This window comes from Poecilia latipinna, unplaced genomic scaffold, assembly GCF_001443285.1.
Source record: "Poecilia latipinna isolate Pla-1442-1.1 unplaced genomic scaffold, P_latipinna-1.0 Scaffold208, whole genome shotgun sequence".
NCBI classification, from domain to species: domain Eukaryota; kingdom Metazoa; phylum Chordata; class Actinopteri; order Cyprinodontiformes; family Poeciliidae; genus Poecilia; species Poecilia latipinna.
In genome coordinates this window covers 325,343-343,512 of record NW_015112824.1, presented here as the reverse complement: position 1 = coordinate 343,512, position 18,170 = coordinate 325,343, and the positions used below count along the sequence as shown (strand labels likewise).

General features: G+C 42.6%; 1 protein-coding gene across 1 annotated transcript in view; it reads left to right on the top strand.

Moving 5' to 3' along the window:
• Window positions 1–13,208, top strand: part of LOC106946808 (bromodomain-containing protein 4-like) — a 37,746-nt gene extending 24,538 nt beyond the window's left edge. The window contains exons 11-32 of the mRNA XM_015031430.1: window positions 337–557; window positions 635–735; window positions 988–1,227; window positions 2,062–2,151; window positions 2,263–2,652; window positions 2,968–3,612; window positions 4,643–4,743; window positions 4,824–4,944; window positions 5,563–5,696; window positions 5,793–5,983; window positions 6,276–6,510; window positions 6,601–6,658; window positions 8,307–8,322; window positions 8,574–8,683; window positions 8,795–9,184; window positions 9,500–10,144; window positions 11,175–11,275; window positions 11,356–11,476; window positions 12,095–12,228; window positions 12,325–12,515; window positions 12,807–13,041; window positions 13,132–13,208. Coding sequence (XP_014886916.1) covers window positions 337–557; window positions 635–735; window positions 988–1,227; window positions 2,062–2,151; window positions 2,263–2,652; window positions 2,968–3,612; window positions 4,643–4,743; window positions 4,824–4,944; window positions 5,563–5,696; window positions 5,793–5,983; window positions 6,276–6,510; window positions 6,601–6,658; window positions 8,307–8,322; window positions 8,574–8,683; window positions 8,795–9,184; window positions 9,500–10,144; window positions 11,175–11,275; window positions 11,356–11,476; window positions 12,095–12,228; window positions 12,325–12,515; window positions 12,807–13,041; window positions 13,132–13,200 — 4,539 coding nt within the window. The 3' untranslated portion in view covers window positions 13,201–13,208. The remainder of the gene's footprint in view (window positions 1–336; window positions 558–634; window positions 736–987; window positions 1,228–2,061; window positions 2,152–2,262; window positions 2,653–2,967; window positions 3,613–4,642; window positions 4,744–4,823; window positions 4,945–5,562; window positions 5,697–5,792; window positions 5,984–6,275; window positions 6,511–6,600; window positions 6,659–8,306; window positions 8,323–8,573; window positions 8,684–8,794; window positions 9,185–9,499; window positions 10,145–11,174; window positions 11,276–11,355; window positions 11,477–12,094; window positions 12,229–12,324; window positions 12,516–12,806; window positions 13,042–13,131) is intronic.
• The last annotated feature ends 4,962 nt before the right edge of the window (window positions 13,209–18,170 follow it).

The window sequence follows — 18,170 nt, the reverse complement described above, 5'->3', positions numbered from 1 at the left end:
TTTTTTAAATTAAAAAACAAAATTTTTTTAATTTTTTAAAAAAAAAAAAAAAAAGTGTTTTTTTTTTTTTTTTTTTTGGTCCGGCAGTGTAAATTTCACTAACATTTGTTCTATGTTTCTGTCTGCATCGACCGTCTCAGCTTCAGGCTAAATCTGTGGTACTCCTGAATTCAAATCACTTCAATTAATTTAAGGAAGTCAGTTGAATTCAGTCAGGCAGATTCTTTGGCCATCCCCGGGTTAGAGGATGGAGGCTGGCTTTACCCAACCACAGAGGGGATTATTCACGTCTTGTGGCGTTTCCTGACCTAATGTGTGTGTTTTTCAACCTCCTAGCTCAAAGCTGTTCATGAGCAGCTGGCGGCGCTCTCCCAGCCACCGACCAGCAAGCCCAAGAAGAAAGAGAGAGACAAGAAGGAGAAGAAGAAGGAAAAGCATAAAAAGAAGCAGGAACCTGAGGAACCTGCAGAAACCTCTCCTCCCGCGATGCTTCAGACTTCTAAGAAAAGCAAGAGTAAAGATCCCGTCACGATAAAGGAGAAGAAGAAGAAGCCCAGGTATGTTTTCCTTTGCAGAATTCAGTCACGACGTCTCTGCTTGAAGTCAGACTAAATCCATCATTTGTCCATCGCAGTAAGAAAGAGGACCTCAAAAACAGCCGGCCAGCTCCGCCCCCTCCGTCAGGACCCATCGCTCTCCTGCCTTCAGCTTCTCTGGAAGCGGAGGACGACATCGGTGTGTTTCAGACAGAGCAGAGGCGAAGCATGACTGCTTCTGGAAACATCATACAAATATTTTCATTTCCAGACTCATTTCTATTCAGTTGTCCCATTTAGTTTCACATAATAAGCTTGTATAAATTTATATCTAAAGTATTTTTTAACATTTTAGAATGAACATCAAATATGTGAATTTTTATTTGTGGTTAATCAAAGACCCAGTGTAAACATCAGCAAAAAAACATCGTTCTGTTTTTTTCTTCTTCAGATTTTGGCTCTTGCAAGCCGATGTCGTACGAGGAGAAGCGCCAGCTGAGCCTGGACATCAACAAACTGCCCGGCGACAAGCTCGGCCGAGTCGTGCACATAATCCAGACGAGGGAGCCGTCGCTGAAAAACTCGAACCCCGATGAGATCGAGATCGACTTTGAGACCCTGAAGCCGTCTACGCTGAGGGAGCTGGAGAAATACGTGTCTAGCTGCCTCAAGAAGAAGAAAAAACCATCAGGTGGGTTTTTGAACCAAGTTCTGGTTGAAAAAGATGGATCTCAGAAACCCGTTCTGTGGGCACAATGAGCATTAACTCTGTTATCAAGAGTTTGTCTGGGCGATAGGTTTTAAAAATAAGTGTTTGATTTCCCTTTTTTTTAATCAGGGTTTTTTTCTCACTTTCTTAAAAAGAAATTACAAATGCCTGAAAATATTTTCAAAAAAGTGGCTTTCATTTCAGTCATCCCTTCTGTCTGTTCAAAGTCCAAATAATTAGAAATTGTAAAACAAGCTTGGCAAACAAGATGCCGACCCACGGTGTGCTGACATCACTCTGAATTATAGAAACTCAGTGGTGAAAAACATCCACAGTTTTCTAAAATTAATTCTTCAAAAACAAACAAAAAAAATTATGAATTCATAAAATTGATTAAGTGGCTCATGGTTTTTTACCAATGATAAAACCAAAATCCTGCAACCACTAAAATCTGACTCCTCGCCATGTTTGTTTACATTTCGTGAGGAAAGAAGTTGCGCTCAGTGTCGCTTCCCTCCGTGGTTCTCAGTGCAGCGCCTCCGCAGGCGAGGAGGGGAACAGGTTTTTCCAAACGTTTTGGTTCATTTGGCACATTACAGTGTTCACTTTGCATTTATTAATTAAAACTGGACTGTATTTGATTGGCTCTGATTCAAAATCTACAATACTTACGCCACTGAATTCTGAATTATTTTGTTCTGTACGGATTATTTAAACACAGTTCAATTTAGGATTTGTTGTCTTTGTGCCAATCTGATATGGACATTAAATACTTGTTTTGTTGAAGTTGTTAAAGTTTGATGGCTTTTGTTGCAGTAGAGAAGTCTCTGGAAATGACCAAGATAAAGACAGGATCTTCATCTTCAGGCAGCAGCGACTCCTCAGACAGTGAGGACTCTGAGAATGGTAACGTCTTTACTTCACTTATGTGTTTTTACTGATTGGCACCCTCAAGTATTCAGCCTGTAAATGTTGACTTTTGTCCTCTCTTGAATCTCATTTGTCTCGTGTCTGCAGGGCTGGTTCCCAAGCAACAGAAGAAGACGTTACCCAACAAGGACTCCAAGAGAGGGAACCACCAGCCGCCTCCTCCTCCTCCTCTTCCTCCCAGTGGGATGCTCCCAGTCGCCCCCGCGCCTCAAACACAACCCCAGCTGTTCCAGTCCAAGCCCCCGTTTGTATCCGCTCCCTCTGTCCCGCCGCTGGATTCCTCTCAGCTGCTGTCCTCGGGATTCGACCCTCTGGCACATTTCATGAATTCCCACCTGACCGAGTCAAACGCAGAGTCCAGCACCGCCGCCGGGGCAGCGTTACCCCCGGGCCTGCTGAACGCAAACGCACCCCTCAACCAGACACCGACCGACACGCATCCTTTCCTAAACCAGCATCCCATCGTTCCTTCCCCAGGTGAGTATTTCAGTGCTGCGGCTTCAGCATATCAACATAGCAGCCTAAATTATTCTTTAAAGGGGAAGTTTTATGTAAATTAAACTTTTTTGAGCTTTGCATCATGTTATAATGTTATTCAATCATCAAAAACATGCCTGGAGTGTTGCCTTGATTCTTTCATGCAAGGCAGTATGTTTCTCCGCCGTGTCGTCCAGCCCTAGTCGAAACCCTAATTTCTGCACATTGCTACGTTTTTAATAGAATATGTCGTGATAGATTGTTGGATTAGGCTTCAAAGGTTGTCCCCTCCTTCTTTTTCTTCCATGTTTGCAGCCATCCACAACGCCCTCCCCCAGCAACCATCCAGACCTAGCAACCGCGCTGCGCCTCTTCCGCCCAAACCGCCGCAGCCTCCTCCATCCTTGCTGCCTACCCTGCCTCCTGCGCCTCCCGCCGTCCCTGCCCAGCTTCAACCCACGCTTCCCATGAGCCTCCCGCAGCCCGTCCTCCGCCCACGCGTCCCGTCGCCGCCGTCGCACGGCATCCTGGGTACCCTCTCAGCTCAACCTCCTCAGGCGTTGCTGGAGGACGACGAAGAGCCTGTGCCGAACAGCTCCGAGACGCCGCCGCTCAGTCAGGTTCACAACCTGCTGCAGTCGCTGCAGCCCCGGGTTACCATGCCGCCGCAGCAGCAGCAGCCGCCGCAGCTGCAGCAGCCGCTGCAGCCGCTGCACACACACTCGCCTGGGCAGGCCGCTTCCCAGCTCCTGCAGTCGATACACACGCAGGTCTTGGCGGCGGCACCGCCCACCCAGACGCAGAGACACGTCCCAGCTCACGTTCCCCAGCTGTTCCCGAATTCCCAGCCGGCGGGGTCCCAGCAGCTGAAGGGTGCTGTCCTGCAGCAGAAGGTCCAGCAGCTCCAGCATCAGCAGCAGCCATCCCCACACAACACAGTAGAGGCCTTCTCAACTAAAGGTACCACATTAAACACAGTGGGGGTTTTTATTTTGTTAAACCTTTATTTAACCAGGTAAGTTGATTGAGAACAAATTCTCACTTTCAACAGCCTCCTGCTTAGAGAACATTAAAGGGGCAGTATTTTTGAGCTCATAGCATTACCTTTAATGTTGCTTTGATTCTTTCATGCAAATTTAGAGAAATCATTTAGTCTCCCATGGCAACCGTTCAACTGTTCAAAACACCTGGGTGGACGAAGCTCCGCCTTTGAGGACGAAGCTCCTCCTCAGAGTTGCAGTTTCCAGGCTTCCACATCACAGAGCAGAACAGAACAACTCCACCACTCGGCTCCTTCAGACTAGCCAGCAGCAATTAGCAAACATCTGGTGGAACTGTGGATCTACTGATCTACAAACTATTTCTCAGTGAAACGCTGATAAAAACCTTGTTAAAGGGTTAATAGAGGAGCCACGTTGTGATGACTTCCTGAAGGCAGAGTTTCAGAAAGAGCAGGAGCTTCTTAAAGAGACGGACACCCAATTTCAAGGCATGAAATTTCAAAGTAAAATTTCTTTTAATTCATATTTGATATATATATATATACCATTTTCATAACAACTGAAAGTAAAATAGTTACTTGAGGTTAGTTGATAAACGTCAATATTGAAGTTATCGTACTGAGCTTTAATGTTTTTTGCAAGTTGTTTGGTTTCCTTCTTAAATATTTTCTTTTTCTGTCATTTTACATGGTTGAAGTTTTATTTTATTTTAACTTGAAACGACTGAAAACTACCAGCGTAGTGACAGAGGACAGATTGGAGATGAGCTGGAAAGTTCCACAGCTCTTAATAACTAACATATGAACCTTGCATCTAAGATACGCATGTTTAGATTTTTACATTTACTAGTTATATATATATATATATTTTGTTTTGTTTTGTTTAGTGTTTTTTGTTTGTTTGTTTGTTGTCATTCTGGTATTCATCCATACGGTGGTGCTAGAGAGCTCAGCTGTAGATAAACTGAACTTCTTGTTCCCTGTGTTTAGGCTGCCTGCGTGAAAGCCCGTCTCCTCTAATGATGCATTCGCCTCAAATGCCTCAGTTTCATCCAATGGGACAGCAGTCACCTTTACAGACCAAGAAGCATGTAAGCCAATCGGGAACGTTGCATCACTGTGTCGATGTGTGGCGACTGCACTGAGTTCTGTGTGATTGGGCTTGGCGTAGGAGCAGAGGTCCAACCTGGTGGGAGTCAAAGAGGAGAAGCCTTCGCAGTCTCCAGGTCTACCTTCATCACCTTTCAGCCCTGCAGTCCGCCAAGACGCACACAAACATGACAACAAACACAGTGAGTGAAATGTTTATTCTCTGCTAAGGAAGGGTAAAACAGCGTTTCTGTAAGATTGGTCAAAGCCAGAGAAAATTTTAAATGTTTTACGTTTTATAGATTTCAAAATGAAGCAGATCTGAGTCCAAACACTTTTAAAAAAGTGCAATATCCCTTTAGTACTCAAATCTGGAGTAGGCCTGAAACGACTAAATGGATTAATCGACTAATTTAGTAAATTATTAATCGTTATTTGAATTATACCGACTAAAAAGAAGGTTGCTGTAAAAGCAGCATAGAGCAGTAATTGAGCCAAAATGGTACAAAACATAACATTTTGTACATTTTGCTTTTAAGATGTTAAAAATTCTTCATCTGTAAATATGTTTTTTATGTGATTAATTGATTAATCGTCAGATTATAGAATAATCGATTACGAAAATAATTAGTTAGTTGCAGTCCTAATCTGAAGACAACATAAACATTGTGTTGTCTTCAGATTAGGACTGCAACTAACTAATTATTTTCGTTAATAAATGTCTGGAAATATTTGGAGGGAAAACCAATAAAAATTTAGATTTGAGTTTGGAAGCGATGACGTTTCTCTGGTTCCTCATTTCTCCCTAAACGTGTGTTTAGGTTTGGAGATGAAGCCGCTGGATGGTTCTCGTCCCGTTTCCCGCCTCCCCAACTCCCCATCGCCGCCCGCCTCCCAACCGGAGAACAAAATCAAGCAAGAACCCAAGACCCCCATCGCACCCAAAAAGACACCGGTACACACAAAAATACAAAATAAATGCATAAAATAGTGCCGCACCCAATAAAAACCGTCTTTATTTCCCACTAATCCTGCTGTGTTTCCGTCCCAGGATGTGAAACTAAAGAACATGGGCTCCTGGGCCAGCCTGGCTCAACGCTCCCAGTCTGCGCCGACGTCATCGCTGCGCTCGTCCAGCGACAGCTTCGAGCGCTATAAGCGAGTCGCCATGGAGAAGGAGGAGCGGGAGAGACAGCTGAAAGCCCAGGCAGAGCAGGCCAAGAGAGTGCAGGAGATGCTACGGTAAGTAGGAGGGACAGAAAACAGCTCACTCCGAATGATGAAGAAACGACTCAGAATTAGCAAAGAAAAAAAAAAAAAAGTTAGGGGAGGTGAGGAAATTTCTTTTCTTTTGAATTCCCTCGCAGATTTTTTTGCATTCCCATGCAAAAAGTTTTTATTTCCTTCCAAAACTTTTTTTTGTGTTGCTTGGTTTAATTTTGCATCATTTTGAAAAGGCCTAAATCGGCATCAGTGGCACCAGGTAACTTGATCAAATAAAAACATACTGCTGCTTCCTGTTTCCATGTCACAGCCGCGATGATGACGACACAACGGAGCACGGTCGCCGAGGGCGACAGTCGCCCCTCGCTCCGACCCCTCCCCCCGTCTCCTCTCCGCCCACTCACTCCCCTCAGCCGCCGCCGGCTCCCGCCAAACAACAAGCTCCGCCCCCTCCGCCCGTGGCGGCAGCAGCAGCACACAGCGCTCTGGACCAGCAGAGGGACCGGGAGCGCCTCCGCGAACGGGACCGGCGCTTCAGAGAGGCTGTACGCACTTTTTTTTTTTTTTTTTTTTTTTTTTTTTTTTTTCTTTAAATCGCGTCTCATCGTCGTTTTACCTTTTCGTTTTCTCTGCAGATGGCGGACAACATCGACATCAATTTCCAGAGCGACCTTATGGCGATTTTCGAGGAGAGTCTTTTCTGAAAAGGAAAGAAAAAAAAAAAAGAGCAATAGACGAGGACTTGATAAGTTACAACGTTTCCAAATGTACAAGCGTCACGAGAAACAGCTCTGAGATACATGGTTGCTGCCGATGACACAAATCCACATCACCGCCCGGACCTAGCAGAAACCTCTCGGCCACGTTAGCTTGTTGTGATTGGGAACGTAGAGAAACGGCTTTCTCCCTCCCGGGTTTCCTGCTTGATGTTCATTGGTTACTTATTGATCTCCAAGGACGACGGGATGAGCAGTCTGAAAATTTTAGGAGAGAATCGAAATTGAATCTCCTTCATTATGTTAAATTATAAACTGGAGCAGTTTCTGTTTTTTTCTTTTTTTTATTTCTGGGGGACTTTAGCTAACAGGAGAACAAATAAAACAGCCTGCTTTGTTTTTACTTTTCTCCTCTCCCCTCAGATTTTCACTGGGGGAATCTGGACTCTTGTGGTTAAGTTTGTAAGGTTTTCGTCACCTATCATTTAGAAGCTTATTGTTTTCTCAGGATACAGTGTGTTTTGTTTTTGTTTTTGTTGTTTTGTTGTTTTTTTATAAGACCTCCTTTCACCTTCCACTTCCCCCTCTGCAACAATCAGGAGTGACCACGGAAGAAGCAACCATGTTTCATAAGTTTTCAAAGTGCGTCCCTTGCCTTAGCGCTCCGGCCTGTAAACTAATCACGCCCTACAAATTATACATATTATATATATATATAAAAATAGATACACAAATATATATATTATATATGACAAAAAAAAGTAAGTCATTGAAGAATATGAGAGGGATATCTTTGTGGAGAGCAAAGCTCGTGTCTGTGTTCATCTCTGAGCTATGGTTTTGATTTTGTAGACTTTACTGTAAAGAAGAAAAACCAACAAAAAAAAAACAAAACTTTTTTTATGATTCTATTGAGAGGATTGTTTCGTCTGTCTTATTCTCACATTTTCAGTTTTTGTTTTGTTTTATTTTTTTCTTAACTCTATGCCAAAACAAATCCATTGAGTGCTGAAAGTTGTTTCACGTTTTTTACATGTAAATTGCATTGTCTCTTCACTTTATATTAAAGACTGTCATCATTGCTATTTAAAATTTTGCTTCCCCTCCCTCCCCCTCTTCCCGGCCTTTTAAATCGAAAGTTATGCAACTGGTTTTCTCTTTCTTCAAAGGAGTTTTACGCGCCTAGGTCCCATCATTTTGTACTTACTGGATAAATCTGCACTTAAGTGTTTTAGTCTGGTTTTTTTATTTTTTTTATATTTCTTTTATTTTTGTTTTCTTCCCTTCATGTGGATATTTTTAGTCTTTCCTTCCCATCTCGCCTGCCACCATCATCACAGTTTCAGTCGTCTAATGGACTTCTCTTCGTTCTGTCCTTCGTCACTCTGACCTCGCGCTCGTCGTCGTCCGCACTGAGAGCGTTTTGGACTTTGTGTGCCATTGTGTTGATCTGGAAGTGGGAGCTTTTCCCGCTTCCTTGAGGTTTGGCTCGGAGATCTGGAGTGTTTTCTGCTCTGTCATTTTCTGTATTTTTTTTTCTCCTTTTTCTTTTCTTCCNCCATGTTTGTTTACATTTCGTGAGGAAAGAAGTTGCGCTCAGTGTCGCTTCCCTCCGTGGTTCTCAGTGCAGCGCCTCCGCAGGCGAGGAGGGGAACAGGTTTTTCCAAACGTTTTGGTTCATTTGGCACATTACAGTGTTCACTTTGCATTTATTAATTAAAACTGGACTGTATTTGATTGGCTCTGATTCAAAATCTACAATACTTACGCCACTGAATTCTGAATTATTTTGTTCTGTACGGATTATTTAAACACAGTTCAATTTAGGATTTGTTGTCTTTGTGCCAATCTGATATGGACATTAAATACTTGTTTTGTTGAAGTTGTTAAAGTTTGATGGCTTTTGTTGCAGTAGAGAAGTCTCTGGAAATGACCAAGATAAAGACAGGATCTTCATCTTCAGGCAGCAGCGACTCCTCAGACAGTGAGGACTCTGAGAATGGTAACGTCTTTACTTCACTTATGTGTTTTTACTGATTGGCACCCTCAAGTATTCAGCCTGTAAATGTTGACTTTTGTCCTCTCTTGAATCTCATTTGTCTCGTGTCTGCAGGGCTGGTTCCCAAGCAACAGAAGAAGACGTTACCCAACAAGGACTCCAAGAGAGGGAACCACCAGCCGCCTCCTCCTCCTCCTCTTCCTCCCAGTGGGATGCTCCCAGTCGCCCCCGCGCCTCAAACACAACCCCAGCTGTTCCAGTCCAAGCCCCCGTTTGTATCCGCTCCCTCTGTCCCGCCGCTGGATTCCTCTCAGCTGCTGTCCTCGGGATTCGACCCTCTGGCACATTTCATGAATTCCCACCTGACCGAGTCAAACGCAGAGTCCAGCACCGCCGCCGGGGCAGCGTTACCCCCGGGCCTGCTGAACGCAAACGCACCCCTCAACCAGACACCGACCGACACGCATCCTTTCCTAAACCAGCATCCCATCGTTCCTTCCCCAGGTGAGTATTTCAGTGCTGCGGCTTCAGCATATCAACATAGCAGCCTAAATTATTCTTTAAAGGGGAAGTTTTATGTAAATTAAACTTTTTTGAGCTTTGCATCATGTTATAATGTTATTCAATCATCAAAAACATGCCTGGAGTGTTGCCTTGATTCTTTCATGCAAGGCAGTATGTTTCTCCGCCGTGTCGTCCAGCCCTAGTCGAAACCCTAATTTCTGCACATTGCTACGTTTTTAATAGAATATGTCGTGATAGATTGTTGGATTAGGCTTCAAAGGTTGTCCCCTCCTTCTTTTTCTTCCATGTTTGCAGCCATCCACAACGCCCTCCCCCAGCAACCATCCAGACCTAGCAACCGCGCTGCGCCTCTTCCGCCCAAACCGCCGCAGCCTCCTCCATCCTTGCTGCCTACCCTGCCTCCTGCGCCTCCCGCCGTCCCTGCCCAGCTTCAACCCACGCTTCCCATGAGCCTCCCGCAGCCCGTCCTCCGCCCACGCGTCCCGTCGCCGCCGTCGCACGGCATCCTGGGTACCCTCTCAGCTCAACCTCCTCAGGCGTTGCTGGAGGACGACGAAGAGCCTGTGCCGAACAGCTCCGAGACGCCGCCGCTCAGTCAGGTTCACAACCTGCTGCAGTCGCTGCAGCCCCGGGTTACCATGCCGCCGCAGCAGCAGCAGCCGCCGCAGCTGCAGCAGCCGCTGCAGCCGCTGCACACACACTCGCCTGGGCAGGCCGCTTCCCAGCTCCTGCAGTCGATACACACGCAGGTCTTGGCGGCGGCACCGCCCACCCAGACGCAGAGACACGTCCCAGCTCACGTTCCCCAGCTGTTCCCGAATTCCCAGCCGGCGGGGTCCCAGCAGCTGAAGGGTGCTGTCCTGCAGCAGAAGGTCCAGCAGCTCCAGCATCAGCAGCAGCCATCCCCACACAACACAGTAGAGGCCTTCTCAACTAAAGGTACCACATTAAACACAGTGGGGGTTTTTATTTTGTTAAACCTTTATTTAACCAGGTAAGTTGATTGAGAACAAATTCTCACTTTCAACAGCCTCCTGCTTAGAGAACATTAAAGGGGCAGTATTTTTGAGCTCATAGCATTACCTTTAATGTTGCTTTGATTCTTTCATGCAAATTTAGAGAAATCATTTAGTCTCCCATGGCAACCGTTCAACTGTTCAAAACACCTGGGTGGACGAAGCTCCGCCTTTGAGGACGAAGCTCCTCCTCAGAGTTGCAGTTTCCAGGCTTCCACATCACAGAGCAGAACAGAACAACTCCACCACTCGGCTCCTTCAGACTAGCCAGCAGCAATTAGCAAACATCTGGTGGAACTGTGGATCTACTGATCTACAAACTATTTCTCAGTGAAACGCTGATAAAAACCTTGTTAAAGGGTTAATAGAGGAGCCACGTTGTGATGACTTCCTGAAGGCAGAGTTTCAGAAAGAGCAGGAGCTTCTTAAAGAGACGGACACCCAATTTCAAGGCATGAAATTTCAAAGTAAAATTTCTTTTAATTCATATTTGATATATATATATATACCATTTTCATAACAACTGAAAGTAAAATAGTTACTTGAGGTTAGTTGATAAACGTCAATATTGAAGTTATCGTACTGAGCTTTAATGTTTTTTGCAAGTTGTTTGGTTTCCTTCTTAAATATTTTCTTTTTCTGTCATTTTACATGGTTGAAGTTTTATTTTATTTTAACTTGAAACGACTGAAAACTACCAGCGTAGTGACAGAGGACAGATTGGAGATGAGCTGGAAAGTTCCACAGCTCTTAATAACTAACATATGAACCTTGCATCTAAGATACGCATGTTTAGATTTTTACATTTACTAGTTATATATATATATATATTTTGTTTTGTTTTGTTTAGTGTTTTTTGTTTGTTTGTTTGTTGTCATTCTGGTATTCATCCATACGGTGGTGCTAGAGAGCTCAGCTGTAGATAAACTGAACTTCTTGTTCCCTGTGTTTAGGCTGCCTGCGTGAAAGCCCGTCTCCTCTAATGATGCATTCGCCTCAAATGCCTCAGTTTCATCCAATGGGACAGCAGTCACCTTTACAGACCAAGAAGCATGTAAGCCAATCGGGAACGTTGCATCACTGTGTCGATGTGTGGCGACTGCACTGAGTTCTGTGTGATTGGGCTTGGCGTAGGAGCAGAGGTCCAACCTGGTGGGAGTCAAAGAGGAGAAGCCTTCGCAGTCTCCAGGTCTACCTTCATCACCTTTCAGCCCTGCAGTCCGCCAAGACGCACACAAACATGACAACAAACACAGTGAGTGAAATGTTTATTCTCTGCTAAGGAAGGGTAAAACAGCGTTTCTGTAAGATTGGTCAAAGCCAGAGAAAATTTTAAATGTTTTACGTTTTATAGATTTCAAAATGAAGCAGATCTGAGTCCAAACACTTTTAAAAAAGTGCAATATCCCTTTAGTACTCAAATCTGGAGTAGGCCTGAAACGACTAAATGGATTAATCGACTAATTTAGTAAATTATTAATCGTTATTTGAATTATACCGACTAAAAAGAAGGTTGCTGTAAAAGCAGCATAGAGCAGTAATTGAGCCAAAATGGTACAAAACATAACATTTTGTACATTTTGCTTTTAAGATGTTAAAAATTCTTCATCTGTAAATATGTTTTTTATGTGATTAATTGATTAATCGTCAGATTATAGAATAATCGATTACGAAAATAATTAGTTAGTTGCAGTCCTAATCTGAAGACAACATAAACATTGTGTTGTCTTCAGATTAGGACTGCAACTAACTAATTATTTTCGTTAATAAATGTCTGGAAATATTTGGAGGGAAAACCAATAAAAATTTAGATTTGAGTTTGGAAGCGATGACGTTTCTCTGGTTCCTCATTTCTCCCTAAACGTGTGTTTAGGTTTGGAGATGAAGCCGCTGGATGGTTCTCGTCCCGTTTCCCGCCTCCCCAACTCCCCATCGCCGCCCGCCTCCCAACCGGAGAACAAAATCAAGCAAGAACCCAAGACCCCCATCGCACCCAAAAAGACACCGGTACACACAAAAATACAAAATAAATGCATAAAATAGTGCCGCACCCAATAAAAACCGTCTTTATTTCCCACTAATCCTGCTGTGTTTCCGTCCCAGGATGTGAAACTAAAGAACATGGGCTCCTGGGCCAGCCTGGCTCAACGCTCCCAGTCTGCGCCGACGTCATCGCTGCGCTCGTCCAGCGACAGCTTCGAGCGCTATAAGCGAGTCGCCATGGAGAAGGAGGAGCGGGAGAGACAGCTGAAAGCCCAGGCAGAGCAGGCCAAGAGAGTGCAGGAGATGCTACGGTAAGTAGGAGGGACAGAAAACAGCTCACTCCGAATGATGAAGAAACGACTCAGAATTAGCAAAGAAAAAAAAAAAAAGTTAGGGGAGGTGAGGAAATTTCTTTTCTTTTGAATTCCCTCGCAGATTTTTTTGCATTCCCATGCAAAAAGTTTTTATTTCCTTCCAAAACTTTTTTTTGTGTTGCTTGGTTTAATTTTGCATCATTTTGAAAAGGCCTAAATCGGCATCAGTGGCACCAGGTAACTTGATCAAATAAAAACATACTGCTGCTTCCTGTTTCCATGTCACAGCCGCGATGATGACGACACAACGGAGCACGGTCGCCGAGGGCGACAGTCGCCCCTCGCTCCGACCCCTCCCCCCGTCTCCTCTCCGCCCACTCACTCCCCTCAGCCGCCGCCGGCTCCCGCCAAACAACAAGCTCCGCCCCCTCCGCCCGTGGCGGCAGCAGCAGCACACAGCGCTCTGGACCAGCAGAGGGACCGGGAGCGCCTCCGCGAACGGGACCGGCGCTTCAGAGAGGCTGTACGCACTTTTTTTTTTTTTTTTTTTTTTTTTTTTTTTTTTCTTTAAATCGCGTCTCATCGTCGTTTTACCTTTTCGTTTTCTCTGCAGATGGCGGACAACATCGACATCAATTTCCAGAGCGACCTTATGGCGATTTTCGAGGAGAGTCTTTTCTGAAAAGGAAAGAAAAAAAAAAAAGAGCAATAGACGAGGACTTGATAAGTTACAACGTTTCCAAATGTACAAGCGTCACGAGAAACAGCTCTGAGATACATGGTTGCTGCCGATGACACAAATCCACATCACCGCCCGGACCTAGCAGAAACCTCTCGGCCACGTTAGCTTGTTGTGATTGGGAACGTAGAGAAACGGCTTTCTCCCTCCCGGGTTTCCTGCTTGATGTTCATTGGTTACTTATTGATCTCCAAGGACGACGGGATGAGCAGTCTGAAAATTTTAGGAGAGAATCGAAATTGAATCTCCTTCATTATGTTAAATTATAAACTGGAGCAGTTTCTGTTTTTTTCTTTTTTTTATTTCTGGGGGACTTTAGCTAACAGGAGAACAAATAAAACAGCCTGCTTTGTTTTTACTTTTCTCCTCTCCCCTCAGATTTTCACTGGGGGAATCTGGACTCTTGTGGTTAAGTTTGTAAGGTTTTCGTCACCTATCATTTAGAAGCTTATTGTTTTCTCAGGATACAGTGTGTTTTGTTTTTGTTTTTGTTGTTTTGTTGTTTTTTTATAAGACCTCCTTTCACCTTCCACTTCCCCCTCTGCAACAATCAGGAGTGACCACGGAAGAAGCAACCATGTTTCATAAGTTTTCAAAGTGCGTCCCTTGCCTTAGCGCTCCGGCCTGTAAACTAATCACGCCCTACAAATTATACATATTATATATATATATAAAAATAGATACACAAATATATATATTATATATGACAAAAAAAAGTAAGTCATTGAAGAATATGAGAGGGATATCTTTGTGGAGAGCAAAGCTCGTGTCTGTGTTCATCTCTGAGCTATGGTTTTGATTTTGTAGACTTTACTGTAAAGAAGAAAAACCAACAAAAAAAAAACAAAACTTTTTTTATGATTCTATTGAGAGGATTGTTTCGTCTGTCTTATTCTCACATTTTCAGTTTTTGTTTTGTTTTATTTTTTTCTTAACTCTATGCCAAAACAAATCCATTGAGTGCTGAAAGTTGTTTCACGTTTTTTACATGTAAATTGCATTGTCTCTTCACTTTATATTAAAGACTGTCATCATTGCTATTTAAAATTTTGCTTCCCCTCCCTCCCCCTCTTCCCGGCCTTTTAAATCGAAAGTTATGCAACTGGTTTTCTCTTTCTTCAAAGGAGTTTTACGCGCCTAGGTCCCATCATTTTGTACTTACTGGATAAATCTGCACTTAAGTGTTTTAGTCTGGTTTTTTTATTTTTTTTATATTTCTTTTATTTTTGTTTTCTTCCCTTCATGTGGATATTTTTAGTCTTTCCTTCCCATCTCGCCTGCCACCATCATCACAGTTTCAGTCGTCTAATGGACTTCTCTTCGTTCTGTCCTTCGTCACTCTGACCTCGCGCTCGTCGTCGTCCGCACTGAGAGCGTTTTGGACTTTGTGTGCCATTGTGTTGATCTGGAAGTGGGAGCTTTTCCCGCTTCCTTGAGGTTTGGCTCGGAGATCTGGAGTGTTTTCTGCTCTGTCATTTTCTGTATTTTTTTTTCTCCTTTTTCTTTTCTTCACATCTTCAAGGTGTCCTATTTCTCCTTCGCTGTTTTATTTTCTTCTATGATTTATTTTACCCAGAACAATGTGTTGGTATGTTGGTGACTGAGGCATTGAGGTCAATAGATTCATCTTCATATAATGGAGTACAGCATCTATGTTTTTTTTTTTGTTTTGTTTTGTTTTTTAAGAAAAGTATTAAAATATTTAAAAACCTTACCCTGGTCCTCACCATTTCTTCTTTGGAATCAGCCTTTATTGTCACCGAACAGAAGCACAACAAAATTCATTTCAGTACAGAAAAAGATAAACGGCATAAAACACAGGTGACTCGCAAAATGTGGGAGAGAAAGTCGGTAATTAAATACATTTTTTTTTAAATGCTATTTTTAGCTGAGTATTTATTACTCGATAAATGTATAATCACAATACATTTACCTTTTTGAGTTCTGACCCTAAATATTAAAGTATATAAAAAAACTAAAACTACAATTAATGAAACCTAAACTGCAACTAAGCAATACTTTACTAATAAAACCTAGCAAACCCACTCTAAAAACTAAAACTGAATTAGACAAAAGTCACAACAAAATAAACTACAATGAAAAACCCAAAACTATTATAACCTTATTGTGATAACGGTAAAGATACAAACAATTCAATACTTTTTTAGGCTGTGACTGCGTGACCCGGCAATCCTGGACCCACAAACACAAATACTGCTCCTGAGAAACATCCATTTGTATTACACTTCATTAATAAGTGTGATTTTATATCAATAAACTGCAGACAGGAACTGTTTTTCATCATATTTTCAAATTCATTGGTACTTATTGATGGACCTTTCTGGTACAAGCAGTGGAGAAAATAGCAATACTGACAATACGGACAAAGTTTGGATTGTTTTGAAAACGTGATTCACTGGAGATCAAAACTCTTAGCCATTAAAATAAATGTTGATATTGAATATAATGTTGCTGTTTGCACATAACTGTATGCCTGGTACTCTGTACATCCTACCAAGATTCAAATCCAGACACTTTGGAGTCCCACAATGAGGAACTGTGTTGTACAGTGGTATTAAAATCAAGCTGAGGTAGCATCAGCTGGGGCAAAAAGAGGAAATATAGAAAGAAAAATGGGCAACATAAAAAATATATATATACATATAAACAGACAACCAGCTTGAATTAAACAATAAGAGTGGAGTAAGTTGGAATGATTCAAAAAGCAGATTAATATATTTTCTAACAGCTTACAGTCGTGCATAAATGTACACTGATTACAATTAAATTGATTTGTGTAAAATCCTAATTTTATTCAACAGCCTCTTTGTCAGTAGTTTTCAGTAAACTGAAACTACTGGCATAGTTGCTAAATAAGCACACATTTTCACTTCGTCCTGCAGCAGCCAAAATTAGAGCCTAGCAAATGTGAAAGCGTGAGAAACTGTTTAGTGGCTTTGATCGGGTTTTGCCAGATAGACAGAAGAACACCGGGGAGGAAGTGGAGGTTCAGACCAATTACAGGTTAGTAAGAGGCAGCAAAGACACCCACGTTACAGAAGTTGCTGCTGTGCCTCCTTTGCTAAAGAGAAGCCCCTAATCATGTGTTATCACAAATTTGCTCGGCACTCAGAAAGATTAAGGAACAAAAAGAAAGTTCCCGGTCAGATAACAACCGCCGAACGAGTCATGAAATATTTTTATTCAAAGTTAGTTCCTCTGTCTCCTACAGTGAAGACGAATGTTTTTATTTATGCATTTATTTATTTTTTTTCAGGTTTTTGACTTTCAAATGAGGGGCTCTCGTGGTTTGACTCAGCTTTTTAAACGGTTTATTAAAGTTCAAGACAGACCGCAAACTGCCAAGATGACCTCGAGATTTATCAGGTGAGAGGACGAGGAGAGTTCAGCTTTAAGATAAGGGATACCGCTGACCTCTGCACCACTGCACATGAAAAAAAAACCTAACAGGGGCATATTTATGTGTTTTCCAGCCACATAGTGCCACTTTATAGCACAAGCAAGTAACTATGTCACCTTGAGTTGTTAAAAATTCCTTACATATCACGTATGACTTAAAGAAATTTCTTTCTGACACTTCGCCTTCAGGAAGTCATCACAATATGGCTCCTCTATTAACCCTTTAACATTGTTTTTACCAGCGTTTCTCTGAGAAGAAGCTTCTATTATGAGCTCAGCAGACGCTCCACCAGGTGTTTGCTAATTGCTGGAGGCTAGTCTGGAGGAGCTGAGCTGGGGGGGTCACTAGGAAGCTGTGATTTGTAATGCAGAATCTCAGAAACTGCAGCTCGGAGGAGCTTTGTCCTCGAAGGCGGGGCTACGTCCACCCAGGCATTTTTCACAGCTGAATGGTTACCATGGAGATTAAAGGATTTCTCAAGCATGCATGAAAGAACCAAGGCGACAATCCAGGTATGTATTTGATGAGGGAGCGACATTATAATGTGATGCAAAGCTGAAAAGAATCACTTTTACATAATGCTGCCTCTTTAGAATACAGTCATGAGAGAAACATCTAGATTTTGTTGTCATCTGTAAAACACCGAGGGTTTGTGGGATTATATTTGTCAGAATGAGAACTGCCGGTGGAAGCAAGAGTTTTCAGAGACAATTTAGTAAAAGAAAAACATTAGGAGGCACCAGTTTGTACTGTCTGTGGTAGCAGGCTGTTGAAATCTGGCTCTAGGAAATCTGTGGTCACGGCAGTCACATGACTCTGGTGAGCAGCAGCTTTTCTCAGCCTTGACTTTTGGTGTCAAATTTGTTTGTCTTCTGTCTAAACAGGAAACTCTATTTTGCACTGCTGCTGCGTCTCTCTTCTTCCCTTTTATCTACATTTCTTTATCTCACTGACATGGATTTTTTTTTTCTTTATGTTTTTCTCTCCCGAAATGAAAGTCAGTACTTTTCAATCTCAATTCACAGTGTTCTGTGCGTGTAAACCCTTTTTGGGAGATCAGGAGATTATTTGCAACAAGAAGCAGAAAGAAAAGCTGCCACACTTGTCAAGAATTTGAACTGTACATATTCAAATTATAAAAAGAAAAAATCAAAAAAGTGATTTCCACAAAGTTTTACCAAAAAGAAACACAGTCAGCGATTAGAGGATGTGCTTAGCTCAGGCAAAAACAAATCATGATTTTTTCTTTTTTAGGAAACTAGACAGTAGAAGAATCAAAATGTGGCTGCCTTGCTTTACCATGGACTGAGCTTTGTCCCATTTCAGTCACTTGCATTTATGCATTTTTGTTGTTGTTGATTTTAGGTAACGAATCAACACAACAATTTGCATAATTGTAAAGTGAACAAAAAAAAAATCGTACGTGGTTATTAATTTATTTCACAAATTACAAATGAACAGCACGGCCTCCATTTTTATTCTGCCTCTCTGC